At 49.6% G+C, this 23,621-nt stretch overlaps 1 protein-coding gene across 2 annotated transcripts in view; it reads right to left on the reverse strand.

Annotated features, from left to right (window-relative positions):
• Window positions 1-118: 118 nt before the first annotated feature.
• scn5lab (sodium channel, voltage gated, type V-like, alpha b) overlaps window positions 119-23,621 on the reverse strand; it is a 29,221-nt gene continuing 5,718 nt past the window's right edge. For both annotated transcript variants that reach the window (XM_088363072.1, XM_088363074.1), the window contains exons 6-27: window positions 18,221-18,362; window positions 17,956-18,153; window positions 17,702-17,884; window positions 17,353-17,610; window positions 17,113-17,244; window positions 15,672-15,792; window positions 15,306-15,544; window positions 14,391-14,564; window positions 14,155-14,316; window positions 13,879-14,073; window positions 11,615-11,755; window positions 11,102-11,518; window positions 10,130-10,250; window positions 7,129-7,283; window positions 6,881-7,054; window positions 6,617-6,739; window positions 6,241-6,516; window positions 5,198-5,251; window positions 4,988-5,125; window positions 4,743-4,847; window positions 4,329-4,599; window positions 119-3,528 (exon numbers count right to left, since the gene is read on the reverse strand). In XM_088363072.1, coding sequence (XP_088219198.1) covers window positions 2,288-3,528; window positions 4,329-4,599; window positions 4,743-4,847; window positions 4,988-5,125; window positions 5,198-5,251; window positions 6,241-6,516; window positions 6,617-6,739; window positions 6,881-7,054; window positions 7,129-7,283; window positions 10,130-10,250; window positions 11,102-11,518; window positions 11,615-11,755; window positions 13,879-14,073; window positions 14,155-14,316; window positions 14,391-14,564; window positions 15,306-15,544; window positions 15,672-15,792; window positions 17,113-17,244; window positions 17,353-17,610; window positions 17,702-17,884; window positions 17,956-18,153; window positions 18,221-18,362 — 5,020 coding nt within the window. In that variant the 3' untranslated portion in view covers window positions 119-2,287. The remainder of the gene's footprint in view (window positions 3,529-4,328; window positions 4,600-4,742; window positions 4,848-4,987; window positions 5,126-5,197; window positions 5,252-6,240; window positions 6,517-6,616; window positions 6,740-6,880; window positions 7,055-7,128; window positions 7,284-10,129; window positions 10,251-11,101; window positions 11,519-11,614; window positions 11,756-13,878; window positions 14,074-14,154; window positions 14,317-14,390; window positions 14,565-15,305; window positions 15,545-15,671; window positions 15,793-17,112; window positions 17,245-17,352; window positions 17,611-17,701; window positions 17,885-17,955; window positions 18,154-18,220; window positions 18,363-23,621) is intronic.

Genomic DNA, 23,621 nt, shown 5'->3' on the forward strand with positions numbered 1-23,621 from the left:
GCTTCATCATTTCAAAAGATGTCATACAAATGGACTCGGGCCCAACAAACACTTTTAAAAAAGTAATGTGCTTTCAATTGATTAAGTTTTAGTGTATTAGTCTAAGATAGCATAAACATTTCCCATAGAATTAGTTTATTAAAATGTTTTCGTTTGGTGCCTTCAGATCAAAGTTTAATTTGTTTTGTGAGCAAATCATAATCTTTCTGCACTGAAAGGACTGGAAATGACATTTATCTGTTGCAGACTCCCCTCCCCTGCAAAACAGTTTTTTTTTAACAAGGAAAATTCAACTATATTACAATAAATAAATAAATAAATAGAATGTAAAGAATCTAACCTGTGATATTGTCTATGTGTTGCGCCACTGTTTGTGTTCGAATAGCCACTGCTTCTAAAAGTGCAGCTATCAATGTTAACCGTTAGCATGTCAATGGCCTTTTGCATTGTTGTTAGCATTAATCTTAGCAGACTTTCTTAACTGTTGCCTATTAATGAGATAAATATTTAAATACGTACTATTTTACATTTAGAATCAAGATTTAAAAATAAAATAGATTACTCGTATTGCAAGGCACAGCTGCATTATTATTTTAACGTAAACATCTATGACTCCATGCCACTAGGGGGGTGGGGGGTCTGCAGCACAGCGACAAGTGTTTGTTTGGCCGTCCATGAACAGAATTATTGTCAAAATGTGTTTTGTTTTTGTCAGGATGCTCATCGGCCAATCAGGAGCCAACTCAAAGGCGCGGAGTTCCAGGGAGGACTAAGGGAGTGCTAACAATGGCGTGGAGTGTCGTTGAGTGCGGTCGCGGCAGGCAGGCACACTCGCGGTCTATTGCTACTGAAAAGAGCCCTTCAGCGCAGTGCAGCTGAACACCACAGCGACACTTTGTGACTAACTTCTGCTTTCAACAGCAGAATAAAATCCAGGTGGCCCGGTTTCCATTTTGGGGGGGGATGGGACAAAACCACCATTTTGACACAAAGAAGAGCTGAGCGGTTAGCGGCCACCGGAGCGGCGCGTTTGTGCATTTCCTGTTTCGTTATCCGAAGGTCCCGGAAGGTCCTGAAAGTGTCACTCTCAAAGCTTCCAGGTCTCTGGCCGAGCTTTTATTGCTCCTCACACTTTTGTTGTTGTTTTTTTCCCCATATTTCTCTGTGCAAAAAAAGTGTCAGAGTCTTCGTAGAAAACCAAACATAAAAGCAGGGAACAAAGTCATTGATAAATAAATAATGAAGTAGACAAACATGACATTGATGTGAACAATTCTATGAGAGGAATCTGATACATATACATATAGTATACTTATAGTACATATATATATATGTATATAGATATATATACATACAGTATATATCTTGCCCCATGTCCTGTGCAAATACACTCTTGTGGTATGTTTGGAATGAGACTTCAATCTGGGAACAACACGACATGGAAAATAGGAGTGTATTTTTTTTCCTGACTTTTCACTTAGCATCACCCAATTTTGACATCTTAATTCAAAGCAAGAATTCCCTTTTCTAGTAGGACGTGAGGCTAAGAATGACATGAGCTAGCTCTTGTTGTAATCATAATTGAGTTTGTGACGAGCCAGCGAAAGGTTATGCTGATTGTAGTCTTTTCGTCTGTCTACTTTGGTTGGCAGTCCAACGTAAACCATGGCGCGCGACAAGAAAAAATGTAACACCATTGTCTCTCCTTCTGAGCTAGCGATAGCTTAGCTTCTGGCCATCCGTAGCACAAAACGCTGTAGGTTTTTGGGTAGTTTTTGTGAGTATGTTTGACAGTGAAGGAAAACAACAAAATTATTGTTCTTCTCATCCACCAAAGTGTCACAGTTCCAAGGAGAAAAACTGCAAAGCTTTTTTTTCCTTCCCTTGTCAGGTTACGCTAAAAAATATAAAAAAATAGTCGTAATAATCGTACAGCTATGAAAAGACTGTCAACAAAGTTCTACTGTGACTAACAAAACCTTTGCTAAGCTCAGCTCGCTTTTCTGCACTCGCAAGCTAACACTTGCGCAGCTAATGTCGCTAATGCAGCTCCCAGTCAATAAGAGACGGATGGATACATGAGTGATAGTGTTTCGGGAGCCCGAGATGACACTACTGCAGTTTGAGGAGCGTCCAGCAGGGGGCAGGAAATAACTTGAAAGCTAGTAAAGTTGTTCCAAGCTTTTATGGGGCCCCACCCTTTTTATATCTTCACACTTTCTGGGCGCCCCATAGTGGCCACAGTGCCCCAAGCAGCCGCGTAGTTCTCCATTTGGTGTTCTTACTCCTAAGGCGCCGTACTGATGTTGCTCATCTCTGACTTTGGGGGAAAAGTGGTGGCGGCTCGCGTCACGCTGTCGTAGGACGGCGGCGACGAAGTGGAGGACACAGTCTCGGAGCGCTCCATCCCAACTGGCCCGGAGCCGTAGTTCTCGCGTATCATGGCAGCGATCAGGCCTTCCTTCTCGGGCGCCTCCTCCTCCTCGTTGTCCTCGTCGTCTGCCTCCTCGTCCTCACCCCGGGCCGGCTTGTGTCGCGGCGTGGTGATCTGTCGGTAGAGGTAGGAGGCGGCCTTCATCTGCCGGCGCACCAGATGTCTCCGGTAGCAACGCTGGATGACGGCGGCTGAGACGTCCTCCTGCTTCCGCCGCAACGTGGTGGTGATGGGCTCGTAGGAGATCTTGGACGGGTTGGCCATCATGAACTTCTCCTCCATCTGCTGCTTGAGGGCGTCCATCTCACCCGACTCACCCAGAACACGCTTAGTGAAGGCAAAGAGGATGTCCAGGCAGTGGATCTTGTCACCGCTGACCATGGGCAGGTCCATGGAGATCAGCTTGATCTTGTTGGGCTTGCCGATGCGCAGAGGCTCCGACAAGGAGTCGGCGAAGTCGGACAGCTTGGCGTACTCGATGAACTGCGTGGCCTCCGGGTCGAACTTCTCCCAGACCTCATAGAACATCTCAAAGTCATCTTCGCTGAGCGGCTCAGTGCTCTCCTCAGTGGCTACGCTGAAGTTCTCCAGGATGATTGCAATGTACATGTTGACCACAATAAGGAAGGAGATGATGATGTAGGTGACAAAGAAAGTGATGCCCACTGAGGGGTTGCCGCAGTTGCCGCGCTGGCTGGTGCCCGTGTGCGGCACGTAGGGGTTGCACTCCTCGGGCGAGTTGTTGAGGATCGGGCTCAGCAGGCCGTCCCAGCCTGCCGACGTGGTGATCTGGAACAGGCAGATCATGCTGTTGCCGAATGTCTCGAAGTTGAACATGTCGTCGATGCCCGCCTGCCGCTTGACGTAGGCGAAGTTGGCCATGCCGAAGATGGCGTAGATGAACATGACCAGGAAGAGCAGCAGTCCAATGTTGAAGAGGGCTGGCAGTGACATCATCAGCGCAAAGAGCAGCGTGCGGATGCCCTTGGCGCCACGGATCAGCCGCAGGATGCGCCCGATGCGCGCCAACCGGATCACGCGGAACAGCGTTGGTGACACAAAGTACTTCTCGATGATGTCGGCCAGCACGATGCCTGCAAAGAATGCGGGAGCCGTGAGGACGCCGATGGACGCCGACGTGTACACGTGCTGCTGTCTCTCATCAGCTGTGGGGCCAAGTGTGTGTTTGTGTGTGAGCAGGTGGGGAGGGGGCTTCATGCACAAGGTGATTCCCGCATCACTTGACCACACACGCACGCACACACACACCTACACACACACACATACACACGCAGAGCTGATGTAACAGGTCAATCATGTTTGATTTGTCTCCAGGGATCCGCCCCCTGCCAGCGCTGATTGCTGCCGTTACCTTCACCGTTCCCCCAGGCGGCCTCGTCTGAGCGCATACACACACACACGCGCAACCCCATGCCCGCACACACACAACCACACACGCTCACTTAATCACACACTTGTAGCGAGCTAACTGGAAGAAATGAAACATGAACAGTGACGGGAAAATTACCTGCTTAGGCTGTGTGTATGTCAGGTGTGTAACTTGTGAACCTGTGTCAATGTGGGTTTGTATGACCAAGCAAGACCTTGGTGTGTGTGTGCGTGGAGGGAGGGGCCATCGAGGCCATTCAGAATGTCACTTTGTTGACAGATAACTGTCACAATGACATGACATTACTTCCTGCTCATACACACACACACACACACACGCACATTCGCACACACACACACACACACATACGCACACACAAACACGCACGCATAATTGCTTGATGTGACAAACCAGCAGCTCTAATGAAGTTGAAAACGAAACCGCAGCCTCACATCGTCATGTAAACACTCAACCACGCTCGGAAAGGACGATCGCTATACGCACCGACGATAGAGAGGATGACGACCACAAAGTCGAAGATGTTCCACCCCACGGTGAAGAAGTAGCAGCGCAGCGCCACAATCTTCACCATACACTCAGCAGTGAAGACCACGATGAAGGCCACGTTGATGTTGTTGAGGACGCGCTCCATCTGCGGCGATTGCTCGTCCGTCTCCACCATCATGGTGATCATGTTGAACAGGATCAGCACCATGATGATGATGTCGAAGGCTTGCTTGGCCACCAGGTCGAAGAAGAAGCCCTGCACGTCGTTCTGGGAGACGGAAGAGAACAACTTGGTTGTATATTCTTTATCGTCAGCAACTAATACTAGTGCCGCACTGACGAGCTGAGATGTCTCAACCATCAGAACAACAGATTTTTTTTTTTCCCCAGTGTCATTTGTGGTGGCGGTACCAGAGGTCTGGGGATGGGCTTCTGGGGTTTCTTGGAGCCCAACTTCTTCATGGCATTGTAGTATTTCTTCTGCTCCTCCGTCATGAAGATGTCCTGGCCTCCTAAGTGCAAGCAACACGCCACCAAAACATTATTTTGGTCCTGCTGACGTTGGGAAGTTACAAAACACTCAACATGGCCGACCAGTCCATCTCAAACGAGGTCAACTACAATTGCGTCTTTAGCAAAGTTCAAGTGCAACTTATCTTCCTCTTCTGCTGGTTGAAGTTGTCGATGATGACGCCAATGAAGAGGTTGAGGGTGAAGAAGGAGCCGAAGATGATGAAGATGACGAAGTAGAGGTACATGTACAGGTTGATCTCCTTGATGGGCTGCTCCTCCACCTGCGCGACACGCCCTCCATGTTTACACTTCCGGTCGCAGTGACGACATCGGCGGAAGGCCGTGTGACTTACGGCTCGTGAGTCCACCGCGGCGTACATGATCTCCATCCAGCCTTTGAAGGTGGCCTTCGACACAAAACAACACGACGTCAGAGGAAGCACCACAACAAAGGGCTGGCCAAGGAGGCAGAGTTAAGGTTTCAAAGTAGGGTTTTAGGAGGGGTAGGGTTTTAAAAAAAAGGTTAGGGATTTGAATTATGCCTTCGAGCCTGCGTTAGGGTCTCAAATATTGGTAATCTTTAAAATGGGATTTTGTTGAATGAAAGTCAAAATGAATGAGCGCCGAGACGTCCAAGCTTGTCGTCTGTCTGATCGCCATGGCAACAGCCGTCAACATAACCTTTTATGGACTTCCTTCCCTCTGACAAAGTTTCAACAGCAGAGCCGCTAATGGAAGGGCAGCCAGTTGCCACGGCGACCAGGCAAACACGGAGGGATGCTGAGCCGCCCGTCGTCAAGACGACGGCACTCATTCAATGTCCATGCGCTCGTGAATCAACGGGTTCTCCATCTCTTCTCCGTCTATCCTCTTTTTTTTTTTCCACCACTTCCTGTTTGTCTTCTAATTCTCCCTCCCTTCTTCTTCGTCCCCCCTCCTCGTCTTTCGCTCTCATGCCTGCCTACTGAGTGCCTCTAAAAATAAAAGCCTCTCAGGGCTGATTGACTAGCGGTGTGCAGGACGCCCGCGGCGGCGAAGAACCAGGAGGACGCGGCAGCCATGAGGGAAAATGTCTTTGGAGTTCATTTAGTGCAGCATGAGGAGAGAGAATGGAGGGAGGAGTAGAAGACTAAAAACTGGATTTTTTTTTTGGGTACATGACAGAAGGGGGAATTAGGATGAAGAAGGGCAGGAGAAGGTGGACAAAATGAAGATAGAAGTGTGACAAGAGGACAGAATAAAAAAAACAGAAGAATGAAGAGCAGAGGAAAAAGAGAGAAGCAGATGAAGAGGAAAAGGACGAAACAGAGAGCAGCCAATCAGAGTGAAGCACGTCGGCCGTGACTCATTCCCGAGAGGCCGACGGCCGCGTTGCCGTGGCGGCGCGGGTCCTCACCACTTGCAGCAACGCCAGGTATCCGGCTCCCACGTTGTCAAAGTTGACCTTGACCTTGGTCCAGTAGTAGAGCGACGTGTTGTTGAGGGCTTCGCACTCAGACTTGTTGTTGATGAAGGCGGCGTCGTAGATGTGGCCCGTGCGGTTCACGCAGCGACCATACTTGCCGGCGAACAGGTTGACGCCCATGATGCTGAAGATGAGCCAGAAGATCAAACACACCAGCAGCACGTTCATGATGGACGGGATGGCGCCTATCAATGCATTCACCACCACCTGGAGGAGCAAAGCCACAATGTTTCAAACCTGAACCAATGGCCATTCACATGCGGAGTCCCTCAGGGCTCAATTCAACCACTTCAACAATTCATCTTACCCGCATGCCTTCGAACCTGGAAAGCGCTCGCAGGGGGCGAAGGGCCCGTAGCGTGCGTAGGGATTTGATGGCGGCAAAGTCAGAATAACCCAAAGTGTTGGCCACTAGGCTCACCAGCGACACCTATGGAAGGCCATAGGCGTGACACTTTATGGCATTGCATTCAGTGACTGTTCAATTTGGACTCAGGTAATGACCAATCGGCAGCAAGTGGCAAAATGGCCGCTGCCAAAGGTGGATTAAAAAAAAAAAAAGGCAACTTACATCCACGATGAGGAAGTCCAGCCAGCACCAGTAGTTGGTAAAGTATTTCTTGAAGCCATACGCCAGCCACTTGAGCATCATCTCCAGGATGAAGATGTACGTGAAGATCTTGTCGGCGTACTCCAGCACCACCTTCACCACCTTCCTCTGCTCGATGTAGATGTCCTCGAAGGCCTGATGACGTCGAGGACGACGGGACGTCACGCGCATGAACGATACGCGAGCGAGCGTGACTCGCAAAGTCTTACCAGTGCGCCCGAGCTAAGCAGGATCATGAAGATGATGAAAGACTCGAACCAGCTATGCTCTACGATGTGATAACACGTCTTCCTCATGCGCCACCACACCTGACCCAAGCCTGACGTTGTGTCCACGTCGCAGCACTTGAACCTTGACGTACACACTGCAAACACACACAACCTTATTTAAAGAAAAATCAACGATCTCGCAGCGCATTTTTTTTAGTCTTTAAAGAAATATTAGCCTCAAAGCCTGCTTGTTTTTTTATATACTCACCAAACTTTCCAAAAGCACGACAAAATATCCAGCTCACTGTATAGAAACAGTAATTTTCCAAGATGGTTGGCAAGTTGCCACGGTTACCACATTGGACAGCCATTGAGCTGACAAGACGAGCTCCAAGAAGCCATTTGGGGCCCTGTGACTGATGACATCACTGACTCTCATGGGCCCTCCCTGCTGATTGCCTGTGTAATTAAAGCTGCGTTGCCGTGGTTACTAATTGGCCCAACGGTGATTTAAAGCTACGCCACTCAATCAGCTGGAGTACTTGTGCCCGGTGACAGGAAGACAATAAATGGCGCTGCTGAGTATTTCTCTGATATCCATTGAAGGGTCCGTGTACCTTGGCATCTCTCTAAAATGACCTTTTTTTCAGCTAGCATGCTATGCTAAACCGGATGCTATATTGGCTTAGCGAGGGCTGCGATTGATGCTGTGTTCTTGTCTACCTTTAAGTGATGGCTGGAAAGATATTTGCATACGGGTTAATGTTCTAACTTCTAACTAACTTCCAATCTAACTTAGTTCATTTTGAAATCAAGGAGTCTGTAAAGTAACAAAGATACTTTTCTATTTTGAACCACGGTCTGGTTCTCAGATCAGCTCTGGTTCTATGCACATGAAGGAGAACATGTGTCAGTGAACATGTCTTGCTTATGGGCACTGCGGCACGCTTCCGCCTGACATGACATCACACACACACGCACGCACGCACACACGCACGCACGCACACACAAACACATACACACTCACAGACACACATACACACACACACACACACACACACACACAAACACACAAACACACGATGGCATGTGTGGCATCCCATCAGCCAAAGAGTTGGCATTTAGCGGCCTAATGAGGCAGCTAATCTAACGACGCGGTGTGTGTAGGTGTGTGTGTATCTGCGAGTGTGTCACCAAGGTTCATCGGGTCCTTCTCTTTGCATGTGATCAATTCCATGTGAGCTTTCTGCATGTGTGTGTGTTTGACGATAGGCACACGACAGTCAATCATTCTGTCAGGCTAACACTGGCGGCTAATGCTAACAAGAGCGCGATCCTCCAATTTCCAGGTCATCAACGAGTAAGCTGGTGTGCGCTCAAGCGTCGACACCCTCTGGTACGGGGGGCGTGATTGGCCCACAAGATGGCGGCAAAGCACTACTTATGTCAAAACGAAAAGCATCAACCCACTTCAACATAGTTCCTTGACAGCAAGATACCTATAAAAGTAGAGTAAGCAAGTATTAGTGCTAGTCTGCAAACATATACGAGTGTGCAAAGTTGCATCAAATAAGCCGAGCTCAGCAGGAGCGAGTGTGCGTGTGTAAGTGCGCGGCGGAGCTGGCGGCGAGCGAGTGAGGCGCTCTTCATCACAAGTAGAAAAACAAGATGGTGACCTTCACTTATCTCCAAGCTTGCTCAACACTTGCTGGGATTTTCCCGCTCAGCTGACCTTTCCGCCTGCGACGTGAATAATTAGCGGCGGCGGCACACCTCACACACACGCACACACAAACACACAAACGAATACATGGTGGCTGGATCACAAGCGAAACCTTTGTTGTTGACGACTACAGTGATCATCTGTCTATTGATTTGGATTGTGGTGCTACATCGACATCTTTGTATCTGTCTTCTCTCTGATTATGTCATCAAGACAAGGTTTCTGTCGGCACTGGCAAGCGTGGCACGTCCTCGTCCACTTGCACTAAGCAAGCTGGGTCGCCAGCGGCGGCCACTGGACCGACCTGCCAATTGTGGAGGGCTTTGCGGGCTCCAGATGGCCACGTGCGCGCGCACACACACATACTATAAGCATGAAAATACAAATTCATAAACAAAAAGGAAAAAAATGCTTAGTGTTGCCAGTTTAGTTACTTGTTAACATTGAATATTTCCTAAAAGTTATCTTGTGTATTTTCTATTTTTTTCTAGGGAGGTGGGGGCTGCACAGTCCCACTTGCTTGCCCCCCCCCACCCCCCACCCCCCCTTCCCCTCCATCATGGCATAGGCCTGGCCACGCGACATGAACAGCTGCTCCAGTCTCAGAGGTTCCCTCGGCAGCGGGACCGGTGCTGAGTCAGCTGCTGCCGGTACCGATCCGCCAAACTTGAGCAACTTTCGTGTGGCGTCAGACCAGAAGTGGCACCGACGGCTGCCAAAAATGTGAATTCATCAGACGCTGGGTGGCCCGATTGTGTCGCAGCCATTTTGTCAACCCGCCGGAAACACTAGCACATCTGCTATGATTCACTTAGGACCACAAACATAATTAATACTGCTTATCATCATCATCACGCATTATTATTATTGCATAAAAAGAAATATAAATCTCACCCACCAAATAAATTTTAACTAATAAGAATACAAAGTGTGTTCTTTGCGACAGGCAAAGAAAAGAACAGGAGTAATGTGAGCAAATAAAAGGTGTGAAGCTGCTGAGTCAGGAGGGAACGCAGGTGCAGCGCTCACCTGGACCGACTCCATAAATCTCCCTGTGAAGGGATGAGGTCGAGGGGGCGGGGCTTCTGCCTGTGACATCACACTCATCAGCTGTTTGCGTAAGGAGCGCGTTACTGACTCGCTGACTGCGCAACTAACTGCCAGAGCACTTTGTCACTTCGGCGATGATGTCACCAGTATTTCGTGAGCAATGGTAGTGGGAAGTAAACAAGTGCAAATGTGTGTGTCTGTGTGTGTGTGTGTGTAGACAGCACTTACTATCAGGGAAACAGTTTTCAGGGTCCATGGCCTCTTCGGCCATCTCGGAGTACTCGTCCTCCTCCTCTCCGGGCTTCCTCAGGTCCACTGTGCTGCCCTCTGAGAGGCTGATGTCGTCTTTCTGCCGAACACGACACCCCGCGTAACCATGACAATATCATCATCCTCATCATGTAATGTGTATGTGTGTGGATGACAGCGTGTGGATTGTTTCATGCCCAGACATGACAACAACACACGAGTGTGCAGGTGTGTAAGCATGTCAATAGGGTGTATAATAGTATCTAATAAAGTATGATTCATGAATTGATTATTTTAACTTTTGTTTGAATTTTTTCATGTGTTGAATCAGTATTTCCATAACATATTTACAATAAATTAATTAACCAATTATTTAGTCAGCTAACTAATAAAACAGGACCTTTTAATTGAGTGAATCGAATATCACAAACGCAGTTGCTGTGTGAAGGTCGTTTGACGATCAGAGAACATTTTTGATGCAAAAATCAAAGCTGCTCCAGCAGATGACACCTGCACGGGGGTCAAAGGTAACCCTCTGCCAACAGGGCCAACAAAACACACCTGCTGTTTCGCTTAGTTTAGCTCAAGCATCAGCCACGTCGATGGGTCCCGACTAGCGCCACCTAGTGCTCAGCTCCACTCTAACAACCAAGCTATCTCGAAGGGGCGTGAACTTTAACCTGTGAGTTGATTAGCAACAGGTCCTCGGCTTTGTGACATCACCGGGCCAAATGCCGCAAAACTTTCAACAAACCAGGTGCGCCAGGTGATTAAAGATGACAAAATCATAATCAACTGAGTCAGCGTGCAAGCACAGAGCATGACACAAATCTGTCGTTCCATGTTATATGCAAAGAAGAACCTCCTCCTGCCGACATTGCGCACACACCCACACACACCCCCTGCTTGTGTCCATGTCTGTCTCCGTATGTGTGTGTGTATGCACATTACCTCGTCCTGCTCTGCGTCGTCTTCCTGAGAGTCGTCGCTTCGGTCCTCCTGGTCCACCTCCTCATCCTCATCCTCGTCGTCCTCCTCCGGGAATTCCACGTCGGACTCCCCGGGGGCGATGGGCACGCTGATGGTCAGGTTGGGGTTGGTCATGTAACTGTCGTCCTCGGGCGCCACGTATTTCTCCACGTGGCGTCCTGGAAGGTGGACCTGGTTAAGGTGGGCGCCGTGGGCGAGGCTGTGGGCAGGGCCGTGGGCAGGGCCGCGGGAAACCACATCGGAGGCGGGCGCCGCACCTATGACGGCGCCATTGGCCTCGGCGTGGACGCTGCTCAGTCGTTTCAGCTTCATCATGGTTTTGGCCTCTTTGCGCTTCTGCCGTCGACGCTTCAGGTTCCCGTTGAAGAAATCCACCACCTGTACAAAAGAAAGGCGAGTGCAGAGGGTTGTTGTCAATTTCTTATTAATTTATGTTTAATGTTGACAAAAGGGCTCGTGAAATCGCCTTCCCACCTGACGGCGGCACCAGGCCAGGCCTCGGCCAATCCTGTGGATGGCGATGTGGAGGTTGTTCATCTCGCCGTCATCATCGGGCGCCGACAGATTGTCAGAGCTGAAGCTGCTGAGGAGCAGCGCCAGGAACAGGTTCAGCAACTATGGACGCACAAATACAAACAAACTGAACACAATTGCTGTGACGTTTAGCATATAGCTTAGCATGTTAGCAATGATACCAAACGGCACACACATGACTGCTAGCAATTGTTACATAAGTATTGGATCCAGACGCTCCCAGCCCAGTGGGTCAATATCTGTGACCTGACCCTGTGTGTGTTTTGGTGAATCGACACCATCGGCTGGTGTCATTGTGTGTGCGTGTTGTTTGTGTAATCAGAGCGGGTATGTAACAGATTTCACTGGCCAAAAATACCGGCGTGTGATTGGGGGACAGGCAGCGATAGATCAATACTATTGATTGTCCCACAGAGCAACACGGTCAGCCGACGGCTTTCCGGGCGAGTTTTCTGGACTAGTGACCTACGACCTGACGTATGCCAACGCATGTAAACGATCGTGGCTTGTGAGAGTGTTACCTCCCCCAAGGAAGGAAGAAAATACTTTGCGGGATTAAACATGAGGACATTTCAAACTCATTTAGAAGTTGTTTACAAATCATTTCTCAGCCGGTAATGAGTGAACATGAAAGACAAAATATAAAATGTCTGTGAGTGTGTGTGTGTGTGTGTGTGTATGTGTGTGTGTAGAACACAAACTGATCGTGTTGTGACTTTGGTAGATGAAATGTGTTTTTTATGTCGGTGAGATTTAAACAAACCTCTCTGTGTGAACTCAGTAAAGTTCACCTCAAATAGTCTTTCTTACACACACACACAAACAAACAAACACGCACACACAGGTGTGGGTGATAAACGAGCAGTGAGGTGATCTGTTTTTGGCGTTCCTCCTCATCACAACAAAATGCTGCAAGCAAAACCCCCTGGGAAGACGGACTAGCCTAAGGGACGGCGCGAGAGGAGCTTTGTAGGAAGAGCGCTACTTTCACAATTATTTTTTCCCAGCATTAACTTCCTGAACCTCTGCAGGAAAAAAAAACAGGAATAAAGATTTTCTTGGTTGCAGCTTATGTGAAAAAATGTCTCTCCCCCACGTGGCTTGGCCGCACAGACCTCGGGTTAAAAGTTTGTGTGGATAAACGGCTGCTTTTTTCGTAATATCCGTCTGTTTGGCATGATTGCTTTCACAGCGGGCTCCTTTCTTGTCAAAACGTGAAAATGAGGGGGGAGGAGGAGGAGGGTGTCGTCGCCCAGCGTCAGGAGGCTCAGCAGGTGAATTGCTTGCTCAGGGAAACGCGTTCACCTGCTCGTTTGTCATAAGCAGAAAGAGCAAAGCAAACATCTGCTCACCTGCCGCAGCTGAACACACGCACGCTCGCACGCGCACACGCATTTGTGTCGGACATATTCATTCATCGGCTGGGGTCAGCCCGTCCCCTGCAGGAGGAGATAGAGTTGCGCTTGCTGACAGGAGAAGAATAAGTGCGTGTTTGTGTGTTTGATTAGCACCCCCCCACCCACAATCTGCTTTGAGCTACCACAATAGACACACACACACACACACACACACTCTCACGCACATACACACACTTTGATACAATGATGGAAGTGCAGACATGTGACAGCTTCATGGGGTAAATTTCATCGAAAGCTGAGCTACCGCGTGTGTGCGTGAGCGCGTGCGCCCGTCGAGTGGAAGATGATAGGCGAGCTCGTTATCCACCGAAAAAAAAATCTCTCCTCTCTGCTCTTCATGTTGAGCAAGATGAGCTGCTGAGTGTGCACGCGTGTGTGTCAGCACGCACACACAGCCACATCTATAAAGGAAATGAGATGTTTTCAAATCGCAATATCTCCAACTGTGGGTACTTAAAAAAAAAAAAAAACTTCAAAGCAGCGATGTAAACAAAAAGAAAGAAAAATTTGCTGATGTAAAAGCAGAAGTGGAAAGTGACACGTTACATTCACCCGCTTACATTTACTTGAAGAATTTTCGGGAAAGAAGAGCAAAAACTGCCTTTTGGAATATGAATGGAACCCCACAAAATCCCTGACTGAATAAATGTCGCTTGCAAGCGTTCAAGCTTGTCTCCCAACATGATGATAAAGCAGTTGAAAAGGTCTTGTGAGCTGGGGGTGGGTGGGTGCGCTGCCCGAGGGAGCTCTTGGGGGGGGGGGGGGGGGGGGGGGGCGTCGACTTACCACCAGATTCCCAATGACCATGACGAGCATGAAGACGAGGATGCAGAGCGGCTGTCCGGCAACCTCCATGCAGTCCCACATGGTCTCGATCCACTCGCCGCACAGAACGCGGAAAACGATGAGGAAGGAGTGGAAGAAGTCCTTCATGTGCCAGCGGGGGAGCGAGCAGTCTTTGGAGATCTTGCACACGCAGTCCTGGGGAGGGAGAGGGGGGGTCAATTGTTGTCCTAAAAGTTGAGACCTAATTTAGAAAACTTAATGGAGTTGTGAGGTCACCTGGTAGTTCTTGCCAAAGAGCTGCATGCCCACCACGGCGAAGATGAAGACGATGATGGCGAGCACCAGCGTCAGGTTGCCCAGGGCGCCCATAGAGTTGCCGATGATCTTGATGAGCGTGTTCAGGGTCGGCCACGAGCGAGCCAGCTTGAACACTCGCAGCTGACGGCCGACGGAGAGATGGGATGAGCTTCCATTCTTCCGCCGTTTGCGTGAGCGTCGCAGGCGTGGCTCACCAGTCGGAAAGATCGCAGCACGCTGAGTCCTTCCACTTCGGACAGCCCGAGCTCCATCAGGCTGAGGCACACGATGATGCTGTCAAAGATGTTCCAGCCCGTTTGGAAGTAGTAGTACGGGTCCAGGGCGATGATCTTCAAAACCATCTCGGCGGTGAAGATGCCGGAGAACACCTGAAACGCAACAACAAGCGCAAGACGCCAGGGAAAGCCTGAGAGCCTTGCATAACATTCTACCACGTTGACTATTTGCCAATATTTGTCCTCAAGTACTTTTGCTGAAGTCGAAAAGGGCGGCGCTGTCATCTGCAGACATAAGACACGCTGCGCGTGGTGCAGCGTCAACACACTTCTTGTGTGAGCGCTGCAAACTTTCAAGCCATTGAGGTCTGAGAAAACGCCGAGTCATGGTGTCAGGCCCACAGAGCGCTGCGCCGCTCAATTGTTAACCGGATAAATCCCGTAATCCTCACAGATGTTTGCATTGCCTTTAGCTTGCCTTTTAGCCTTTTCAGCTTGTCTGTGTGTGTGTGAGTGTGTGTGCGTGTGTGTGTGTGTGTGCGCGCGTGTGTGTGCGTGTGTGTGTGTGTGTGTGTGTGTGTGCGTGTGCGGGCGTTCGTGTTTGTGTGCGTGTGCATGCAGAGGATCATGTCAGGACTGCACAAAGACAATCGATGTCTACAATCTTGTTGGCAGTCGTCATGTTATGGTTTAGAATTACCCCGCCATCAATGCTAATCTCAGATAGCCGTCAATGGCGTTTTGCATTAAAGGTTAGCATTACGCTAATCATATGATCTCCATTATCTTGTGGGTGGCAAGCTACGGCCCGAGGGCCACAGATGGCCAACTCAGTACTTCCAGACCAATGAATTGAGGTTTTGTAGGGAGGGTTATGGCCCTCGAGCGCCTTACCAGGTTTCCGATGCTGAGCATGCCGTTGAAGTCGTCCGTCATGGGGTAGTGCTCCATGGCCATGAAGAGCGTGTTGAGGACGATGCAGATGGTGATGGCCAAGTCCAGGAAGGGGTCCATCACCATGATCTTCACCAGATGCTTGACCTTCAGCCACCAGGGGGAGCACTCCCACACCAGGTGGCGATGGGCGAAGGCGTACCAACATGGGTGGCATTTCTTGTGGGCCTCCTCCAGTTCTGAGCGGTCGGGTTACAAAACAATTACAAACTTGCTTCGTACCGTCTTGTCATTCAAAGTTGGACTAGTATTAGAACTGATTCAAACATGTCCAAATCACGACTGTTAGCTAACGGCCGGGCTCACCTTCCATGGCGTCTGTCAGGTGGCTGGCGGCGCTGGGCGCCCGGTCCCGCCGCGCTGAGTCCAGCGTGGACGCCGACCGAGGGAGCAGAACCGTGCTGAGCTCAGTGCTTGACGTCGGCACCTGCCAGAACCACGCCCACACGGTCACATGTTCACACACAAAACACGTTTGTCGCACAAGATGTAAACTAGTGCTTCTCAAAATGGGGGGTTGGTGAGCCGGTTTAGAGACTCTGCAAAATCTGCATTCCGTGTGTACTCGTTTTTGTGCTCATGTGGGGACTTCATTAGGTGCACAATCAAATGAGATTTAATGCAAGGCTGCTTAATGCTCGCTTTTGATTGACGCTGTCGAAGTGTCTGTTTGTGTGCATGCGGGTGTGTGTATGTGCGTGTGTACATAAGTGGCCACTTCATTAGGTACACAATCTAATGAGATTTAATGCAGGGGCTGCTTAATGCTTGCTTTTTGATTGAGGCTATCAGAGTGTGTGTGTGTGTGTGCGCGCGCGTGTCCAAGTGGCCACTTCATTAGGTACACAATCCAATGAGACTTAAAGATGCACTTAACTGGACTTTTGATATCTCAAGTGCTGTATTGATTGATTCCGATAAAGTTGCCTAAGTTTGGAGCGCATAGCGTTCTCGGGTGTGCTTGCATAACATTTCCTTCCCTCCAATGAGACATGACGCAGCATCGTTTAAGTTACCAAAGGTTACCAAAGGTCACCTCCCACAATGCCGCGCCAGCCTCCTCCTCCGTCCCGCCTGCCTGCCAGACCGCCATTGGGGAGGCTGGTTAAAAGAAAAAGAAAACGCCGCTGGCCGCCAGTGGTGCTCTGGTTTGCCTCTGGTTAGCGGCTGTGGGTCACCATGGTAACATTTCCGTGGCAACTGAGCTCCATCCGTCCTCAGCTGCGAGCGGCGGGATGGAAGCTCGGCACCCACACGTAACTTTGCAGACTCATAATGACACAGAGGACGGGTCAACCGCAGTGATTTGTTGTCCCCCCCCAAAATTAAGAACAATAAGTTGAATATGAAAGCTGAAAGTACAACATTTATCAGGCATTAATTTGTTAACATGAAATGCAATCTGACCCCTGGTGGCTGTGGTCTTCTTGACTGAAAGCTTGCCCAACATCAAGTACAAGCAGTTTCTATGACCCTTGACCCCAAAAAGCACCATGCCAGTGCGTTTACTGTTATCTGAGTTGTAGTGTGTGTGTGTGTGTGTGTGTGTGTGTGTGTGTGTGTGTGTGTGTGTGTGTGTGTGTGTGTGTGTGTGTGCGCGCGCATGTGTTTAGCTCATGATATCAGAGAGCAACTATGCAAAGTGCTGATTCATAATTCACATGTCTGAGTGTTGGATGGATGCAGTCTCCACCATTGTTTCCATTGTGACAACACACTCACTCACACACTCATAAACAACACTCACACTCTCCTCCTTGACCTTCTCCATGGTGCAGGCAGGCAGCTGCCCCTGTAGTGGTGGCGGTGGCGAGACCACTCCGTTATGGTCCATGGCAACAAAGAGCTTCCCGTTGATGTTCAAAGTGGGATAAAATACCTGAAGACACAAACACACACTCTCCATTTCAGCGGGAACAACTAATACCGTGCTAGCAACAAACCAAAGGGAGTTTTCAAACTAGTACTCGCTCTTGCGTGTTGTTACCTGCGAGTTCCTGCTGGTGTTGCTGTAGGTGCTGGGTCGGCGTTTGGGCCACGGTTGCGTCAGTATTCCACCAAAGGTGCTGCCGCTGTACGTGCGGCCTCCAGCACTCTCCACCACGTCGCCCGGCACGCTGTATTCGTCGTCGGCCATCTCCGCCTCTGAGCCGCGACTCCTTAGCCGGAAATTAAAAATGGACGACACCTGGCTGCTCCGCCTAGTTCTGGTGGAGAAAGACCGAGCCAGCAAGGGGTGGAGGGGCTGGGAAGGGAAGTGGGTAGACGGATGTTGCTTCCTGATGTCTTAAAGTGTAAGTTGATAACAGTCAAAAACTTCTTCTTGGTGTCCTCACCTTGGCGCTTTCCGTCCCGTCACCCTGCAGCAGTTTCTCCTCTGATAGGTTGGCCTCCACGTCAGCCACTCCCACCAGCGCCTGACTGCGCCGCCGCTCCTCCATCAGGTCCAGCGGAGGTCCAAAGGGAGACACTTCCGGCGACATTAGTGAATCAGAGTCCGTCGCTTTCTGCGCAGCTGCCTGGTGGGACGAGTCAAGGTTCAAGTAACGACACTAAGAGTTGTGCGACTAAGCTAACGATGTAGCACCACCTGCTGCTCCCTCTTCAACCGCTCCACGGCCAGCTGGAACTCACGCTCCTTCTGACAGGCTTCGGCGATGGTGGCTTGGTTCTGCTCCTCATACGCCATAGCCACCACGGCCAGGATGAGGTTGACCAGGTAGAAGGAGCCCAGGAAGATGACCACCACGAAGAACACCATGTAGGTCTTACCGGCCGAGCGTAGCGTCTGCACACGTTCGCGGTTAGCAGCGTGGCGGAGGCAAGCGGGTAGCTACTGTGGATACTAATGCTACCTGGTGGTAGAGGTTCTCCCAGTAGTCCTGAGTCATGAGTCGAAAGAGCGACAGGAAGGCCCAGCCGAAGGTGTCGAAACTGGTGTAGCCGTAGTTGGGGTTGCGTCCTGCCTTCAGGCACTCGAATCCGTCAGGACACTTCCTATGGCATGACAACATTTAAAACCATTTCCATACTGGTGTTACTATTTTTACAAGATGTTAGCAGAACAACTGCTAGCACGTTAGCATTTGATGCACTGTCAGTTGGGGATCGTGATGATGGGCGGGAGGGTATTATGCAACCAAGAAAAGCAGCACACACATTGGAAGTGGCTGGACAGCATCCCGCCCTCCATCTTTTCCTGACACAAACAGCAGCCCCGCATCCTCATTAGGCTAGTTAGCGCCGTGTGACCGGGACCCGCCCACATGTGTCACCGCGAGACGGAACATACAGGCAAAATGGATATTCCACATTCGGTTCCTATCGCATCCATCGCAGCCCACGCGGACAGGACATCAGTGACACCATTGAAGCAAGGTTTTAGCGTTATAATTGTTGCAATGTGTATTTTCAGGAGGAAAAAAAATATTGTACTTCATAAAAACATACAGCAATGACAGAAGTAAACAGTTTGGACATTGGGCTGCTCCTTGGAACCTTGAGGCAGCTCATCAGTACGGCACTAAAATTAGTTGTAGATCTTTAGCATCAGCATTAAGCTAGCTAACTGAAAGTCTAATCTATTGCATGTAATTGTTTTAATTACACTAAGCTAGGTGTCTCTTTGTTTTATGTTACCTTTGAGAGCAAACCAAGTGGCCACTGAATCCTGTCAATACTTCACGTCTCCACTTTTGGCGAACATGGAATAAACACTCCAACGAGTTTCCATACAAGTCCAGATTGTTGTTTTGTCTTGCATGAAACTTTTGCGAAACAAGAGTAATGCTGAGGCCTGCCGGTAACAAGCAGTCCTTCTTCTTAATGTGATAATAAAAAGCTGAGCAGCAATCAATGCAAATGTACTTTCAAAGCGCTACTAACACAAACATCACAACGTCGATGCTAATAGAATACGCTAACCTGGACATTGTGCTGATATTACAAACATTGCGTACGCTCACGAGGGGTGGCGGGGTGACGCGCGGACGCACACACACACGCACACACACGCGTGCGCACACACACACGCACACACAATGTGACTAATCAGTCGTCAGCTGTCATCTTGATGGCGCTTAGACTGACACCCACCCCGAGCAAGGCCGTGCCGTCTCACACACGCGTGCACGTCATCCCTCCATGCATCCATCTCATACAAGTGAGTCAACACAGTGGCGTGTGAGTGTGTCTGATGGCTCCAGAGTACGTGTGTGTGTCGGTGCGCTTAAGGACCTCGAGGACACCCAGAGTGTGCGAGAGATCTGGAAAATGCAGACGGGAGGGCGTGTCCACGTGTGCGAGCTGGCGTGAGAGGTGTGAGAGCGAGAGAGCCCGCAGTTATCTCTCACACACACCTCGGCCTGCTTTCATGGGGGGGACGCCACTTCAGACCCTCCACCTCAGCTCCCATTGACACAACCCTCACTCACACAGACGCCCAAGCATGCATACACACATTTTCCTGTGAGCGCAGAATAAAAAGAGACTTCAATGAAAAGTGTGTGTGAAGAGGAAGAGAAGTGTGTGAGGTCAAAGTTGATAAAGAGAGAAATTGTTGTGAGACAAAAACAGAGAAACGACAGATGGATTCAAACAACGCAAAACAAGATGAGCGTGTGTGCGTCTGTGCCATTCCATTTGGTTTCCCGTTACAAACGCGCGCACACACACACACACCTTTAATTATTACATTCAGGTAAACTGAGGCCTGGTCGGAAGCCAATCCTTAGCATCACTATGGCAACCGTATCCCTGTGCTGGTTGCCGAGGGAGATTGTTTTGTGCCACCTCTGTTGAGAGATGGGTGGATCAGAGTATTTGTGTGAGCGTGGGATTGTGTGTGTGTGGGTGTGTGTGCATGCATGAGTGTATGTGTGCACTTATATTTGTTGTACGTCTGGTAGTGCGTGTGCACGTGTGTTTACTTGTATGTGTGTGTATGTATATGCTTGCATGTTAATGATCATGTGTGTTTGATTTGTGTATGTGTCTGTACTTAAATGATTTGCATGCATAAGGCGTGGCACATGACGACATTCAAAGACATGCTAGCCTTAGCATGTAGTGACCCTGGTGTCAGGTAACTTTTCAAAAATGTCTAGCTTTTAACTCCTGGCTCAGCATCTTTCAAGAGGTCAGAGGTCACCAATACCTCAGAGGAATCAGAGCTGGGTGCAGGGCGTCAACGGTCGACCTGGGTGGAGGTTAAAAGTGGCCTTGGTAGAGGTCAGAGTGGTTTCACTCGTGTTGAATGTCTGTCGGGTGACATCAGCAGCGGCTCTTGAAATAGCCTCTGGAGCCATGTGGGCGGAGCCAGACACTTGTTAGCGACGGTTGCGGCGCTTTGATGGCTAACGCTAATGAGTGAGCAACACGCTTGGACAAACACTACAGTTGCTAGCTTTGGAACAACCGGCTTGATGTCTGAGCACAAACGCACACGCTCACACAAAGACACACTCGTGCGTGACCACACACACACTCGTGCAAAGCACGCTGGGTAAGTAAAGGACAAATAAGATAAGGTTTCAGCTCGTCTCGCTCAGGAAAATCGAATTTGCCGTCTGATGGCGAAGCTTTAAAGCGTTTAAATGAAACTCAAAACTTGAAGTGGCGTCCCGTCTTTTGCCAACGAATCAAACAAATCTTTGGATTGAATCCAAAGTGTACATGTGGTCTGGCACACATTGGTGGATGACTTTGGTGTGGAGGAACACCCCCAAATCTCAGAAGGTTTTCCCAGAGGCCCTGCCGTTGTCCCAATACTTTTTGGCCACTTGGGGTATTTAAAGTTCAGCATGTGACAGCTGGACTGAAACAACATGCTAACCAATTAGCGCTTAGTTGGTGGAGTGGCGGGAACATCAGGGGGCTGTGTGTGCGCATGTGTGTGTGTGTATTTCAGTTGATCATAAGGCAATGACACACTATCAAGAGGGTCTGAGGGGCTCAGATGTCAGCCGGCAGGAAAGGTCCGAAAATGTTTTTGATGTCAGACATCTTTGTCATCACGTTGATGCTTTAGCTTTAGCAATTAGCATGGTTGCGCACAGGCCCACTCAGGTTCTGTCTGTCTGTCTATCTATTTGTGTGATTAAGTGACCTGGATGGCACCAAGGCAGTGCCAAGGATAAGGACGACAGGCTGGCAATCATTCTGCCAGCGCAAAGGTGATTAGCTACAATCAAACTGTGTGGGCGGGACTAAACCAATTAATTAATTAATTAATTAACCAACTCAGTGGCCTAGTGGTAGACTGGAAGGTTGTGGGTTCAAACCCCGGCCGGGTCATACCAAAGACTATAAAAATGGGACCCATTACCTCCCTGCTTGACACTCAGCAATAAGGGTTGGAATTGGGGGGTTAGACCACCAAATGATTCCCGAGCGCGGCACCGCTGCTGCTCACTGCTCCCCTCTCCCCCAGGGGATGGATCAAAATCACACGGAGATGGGCTAAATGCAGAGGACAAATTTCACCACACCCAGATGTGTGCGTGACGACGATCATTGGTATTTTGGGACTTTAACTTGGGACTTGAAACCACTGCACACATTGTACCAACATTGGTACTGGCCCTTTGGAGAGCTTGGTGGAAGCCTCTTTGGCTCTACACGTAACAGACCTCACAGAGCACCCAGTACACACGTGCGCACACGTACTCACGCGCACACACACAATAGAAATCAACAACCATTTAGAAAAATGTTTTGGTGTTAGAGTTGAGTTATTGATCTGTGTAGCTTTTAACATAATGTTACAAGGTACAAGTGCAAGCCGGGAACTTTAGAAACACGCACACACACGCACTCACTCACACACACGCACTCACACACACACACGCACAAACACACACACACACACACACACACACACACACACACACACACACACACACACACACACACGGGAGTGTAAAGCATGGGGTGGCGACCACCAGCAGAGAAGGCGGCTAATGGAATGATGAATATGGTCCATACGACGTGTTCCAGGAAAGTCAGCCCCCCCCCCCCCTTGGCCATATTTCTCTTCTAACTGCTGGCATGACAGCGCGCCGCACAACCCAGAAAGACTGGTCGCTACAGCAGCCATTATTTGTCTCTATCTGTTCTGTGATTGGCTGGCGACCAGTCCAGGGCGTCCACCTCTTGCCTATAGTCAACTGGGATCAACCGGCGCGAACTCCGTGACCCTAACGAGGACAAGGGCTACAGAAAATGGATGCTCATTTACATAATGATGATGATGAATTAGTGCTGAGCTCAGCGAGCGGTCGCAGCAAGTATGTCGCAACGGCTTAGCTCAGTGACCTTTGCCCCAAGGGCGGCCGTAGTGGCCTGGTGCGTGCGGCCCACGGTCGCCAGCAGCGGTGGTGGCATCAGCGTCACTGTCAGCGGCGCTTGTGCGCAGCGACACGCGACGCAGCAAGTGAAGGCAACACTGTTTTGCAACACCTGCAACTACAACATTGACATGGTTACTGCAACCACGCATCATCCTCTCCTATGAGGATTGTTTTGCTGATGAGTGGTTTGCATCTTGTCGTGTGGCCTCTCTTTTTTTCCTTTAAAGTCTTCATTGATGATGTAAGTCATGATGGTCGCAGCAGAAAGAAGTCTGAAGTCTACAAAACAAAACATTAATCGGCCCGGGAATTTTAGAAGTGGGGCAAGCATGCTAATGCTAACGCATTGCCCAGACGTCTTTCCCTTTTTCCTGCCACTTATCGCTTGTTTGCACGTTTTTGCTAATTTCTATTCATTCATTCTTCTTTTTGTTTGTTCTTTTTTGGCTCCATCTGTTTGCTCCATTTCCTGCCATCTGCTCCTCTTCACCTCCACGTTGGCTCGCTGTTGCTCCATCATCTCCTTCCTTCCTTTTCCCAACTACATTTCCTTCTCTTCCCTCCATCTTCCTTTCCGCCTCACCTCACCTGAACCTCCATCCTTTCCCAACTCTCTTGTGGCACGCTCGTGCTAGCCTGCGAGCTACGTGTTAGCATCCTGAGATAGTTTCACGCGGCGCGATTGGCCGGCTAGCTGGAGGCTAGCACACATGCACTCACATACATTCACACACACACTTGAATGATGCTGTTCTGATAGTGGTGTCATTCAGAGTGTCATCCTACCGCTCTCAGCGTCAACAGTGAGCGCCGAACCCCGTTCGTCCTAAAACCTCGTGTCACATGATCCCGCGGCGTAGCACACTCGCACAAAATTACTCTTTCTTTTTTTCAACACCGAGGTGGA

The sequence above is a fragment of the Syngnathus floridae genome, chromosome 20 (assembly GCF_059516105.1).
Source record: "Syngnathus floridae isolate MCC-2025c chromosome 20, RoL_Sflo_1.0, whole genome shotgun sequence".
Classification (NCBI taxonomy): domain Eukaryota; kingdom Metazoa; phylum Chordata; class Actinopteri; order Syngnathiformes; family Syngnathidae; genus Syngnathus; species Syngnathus floridae.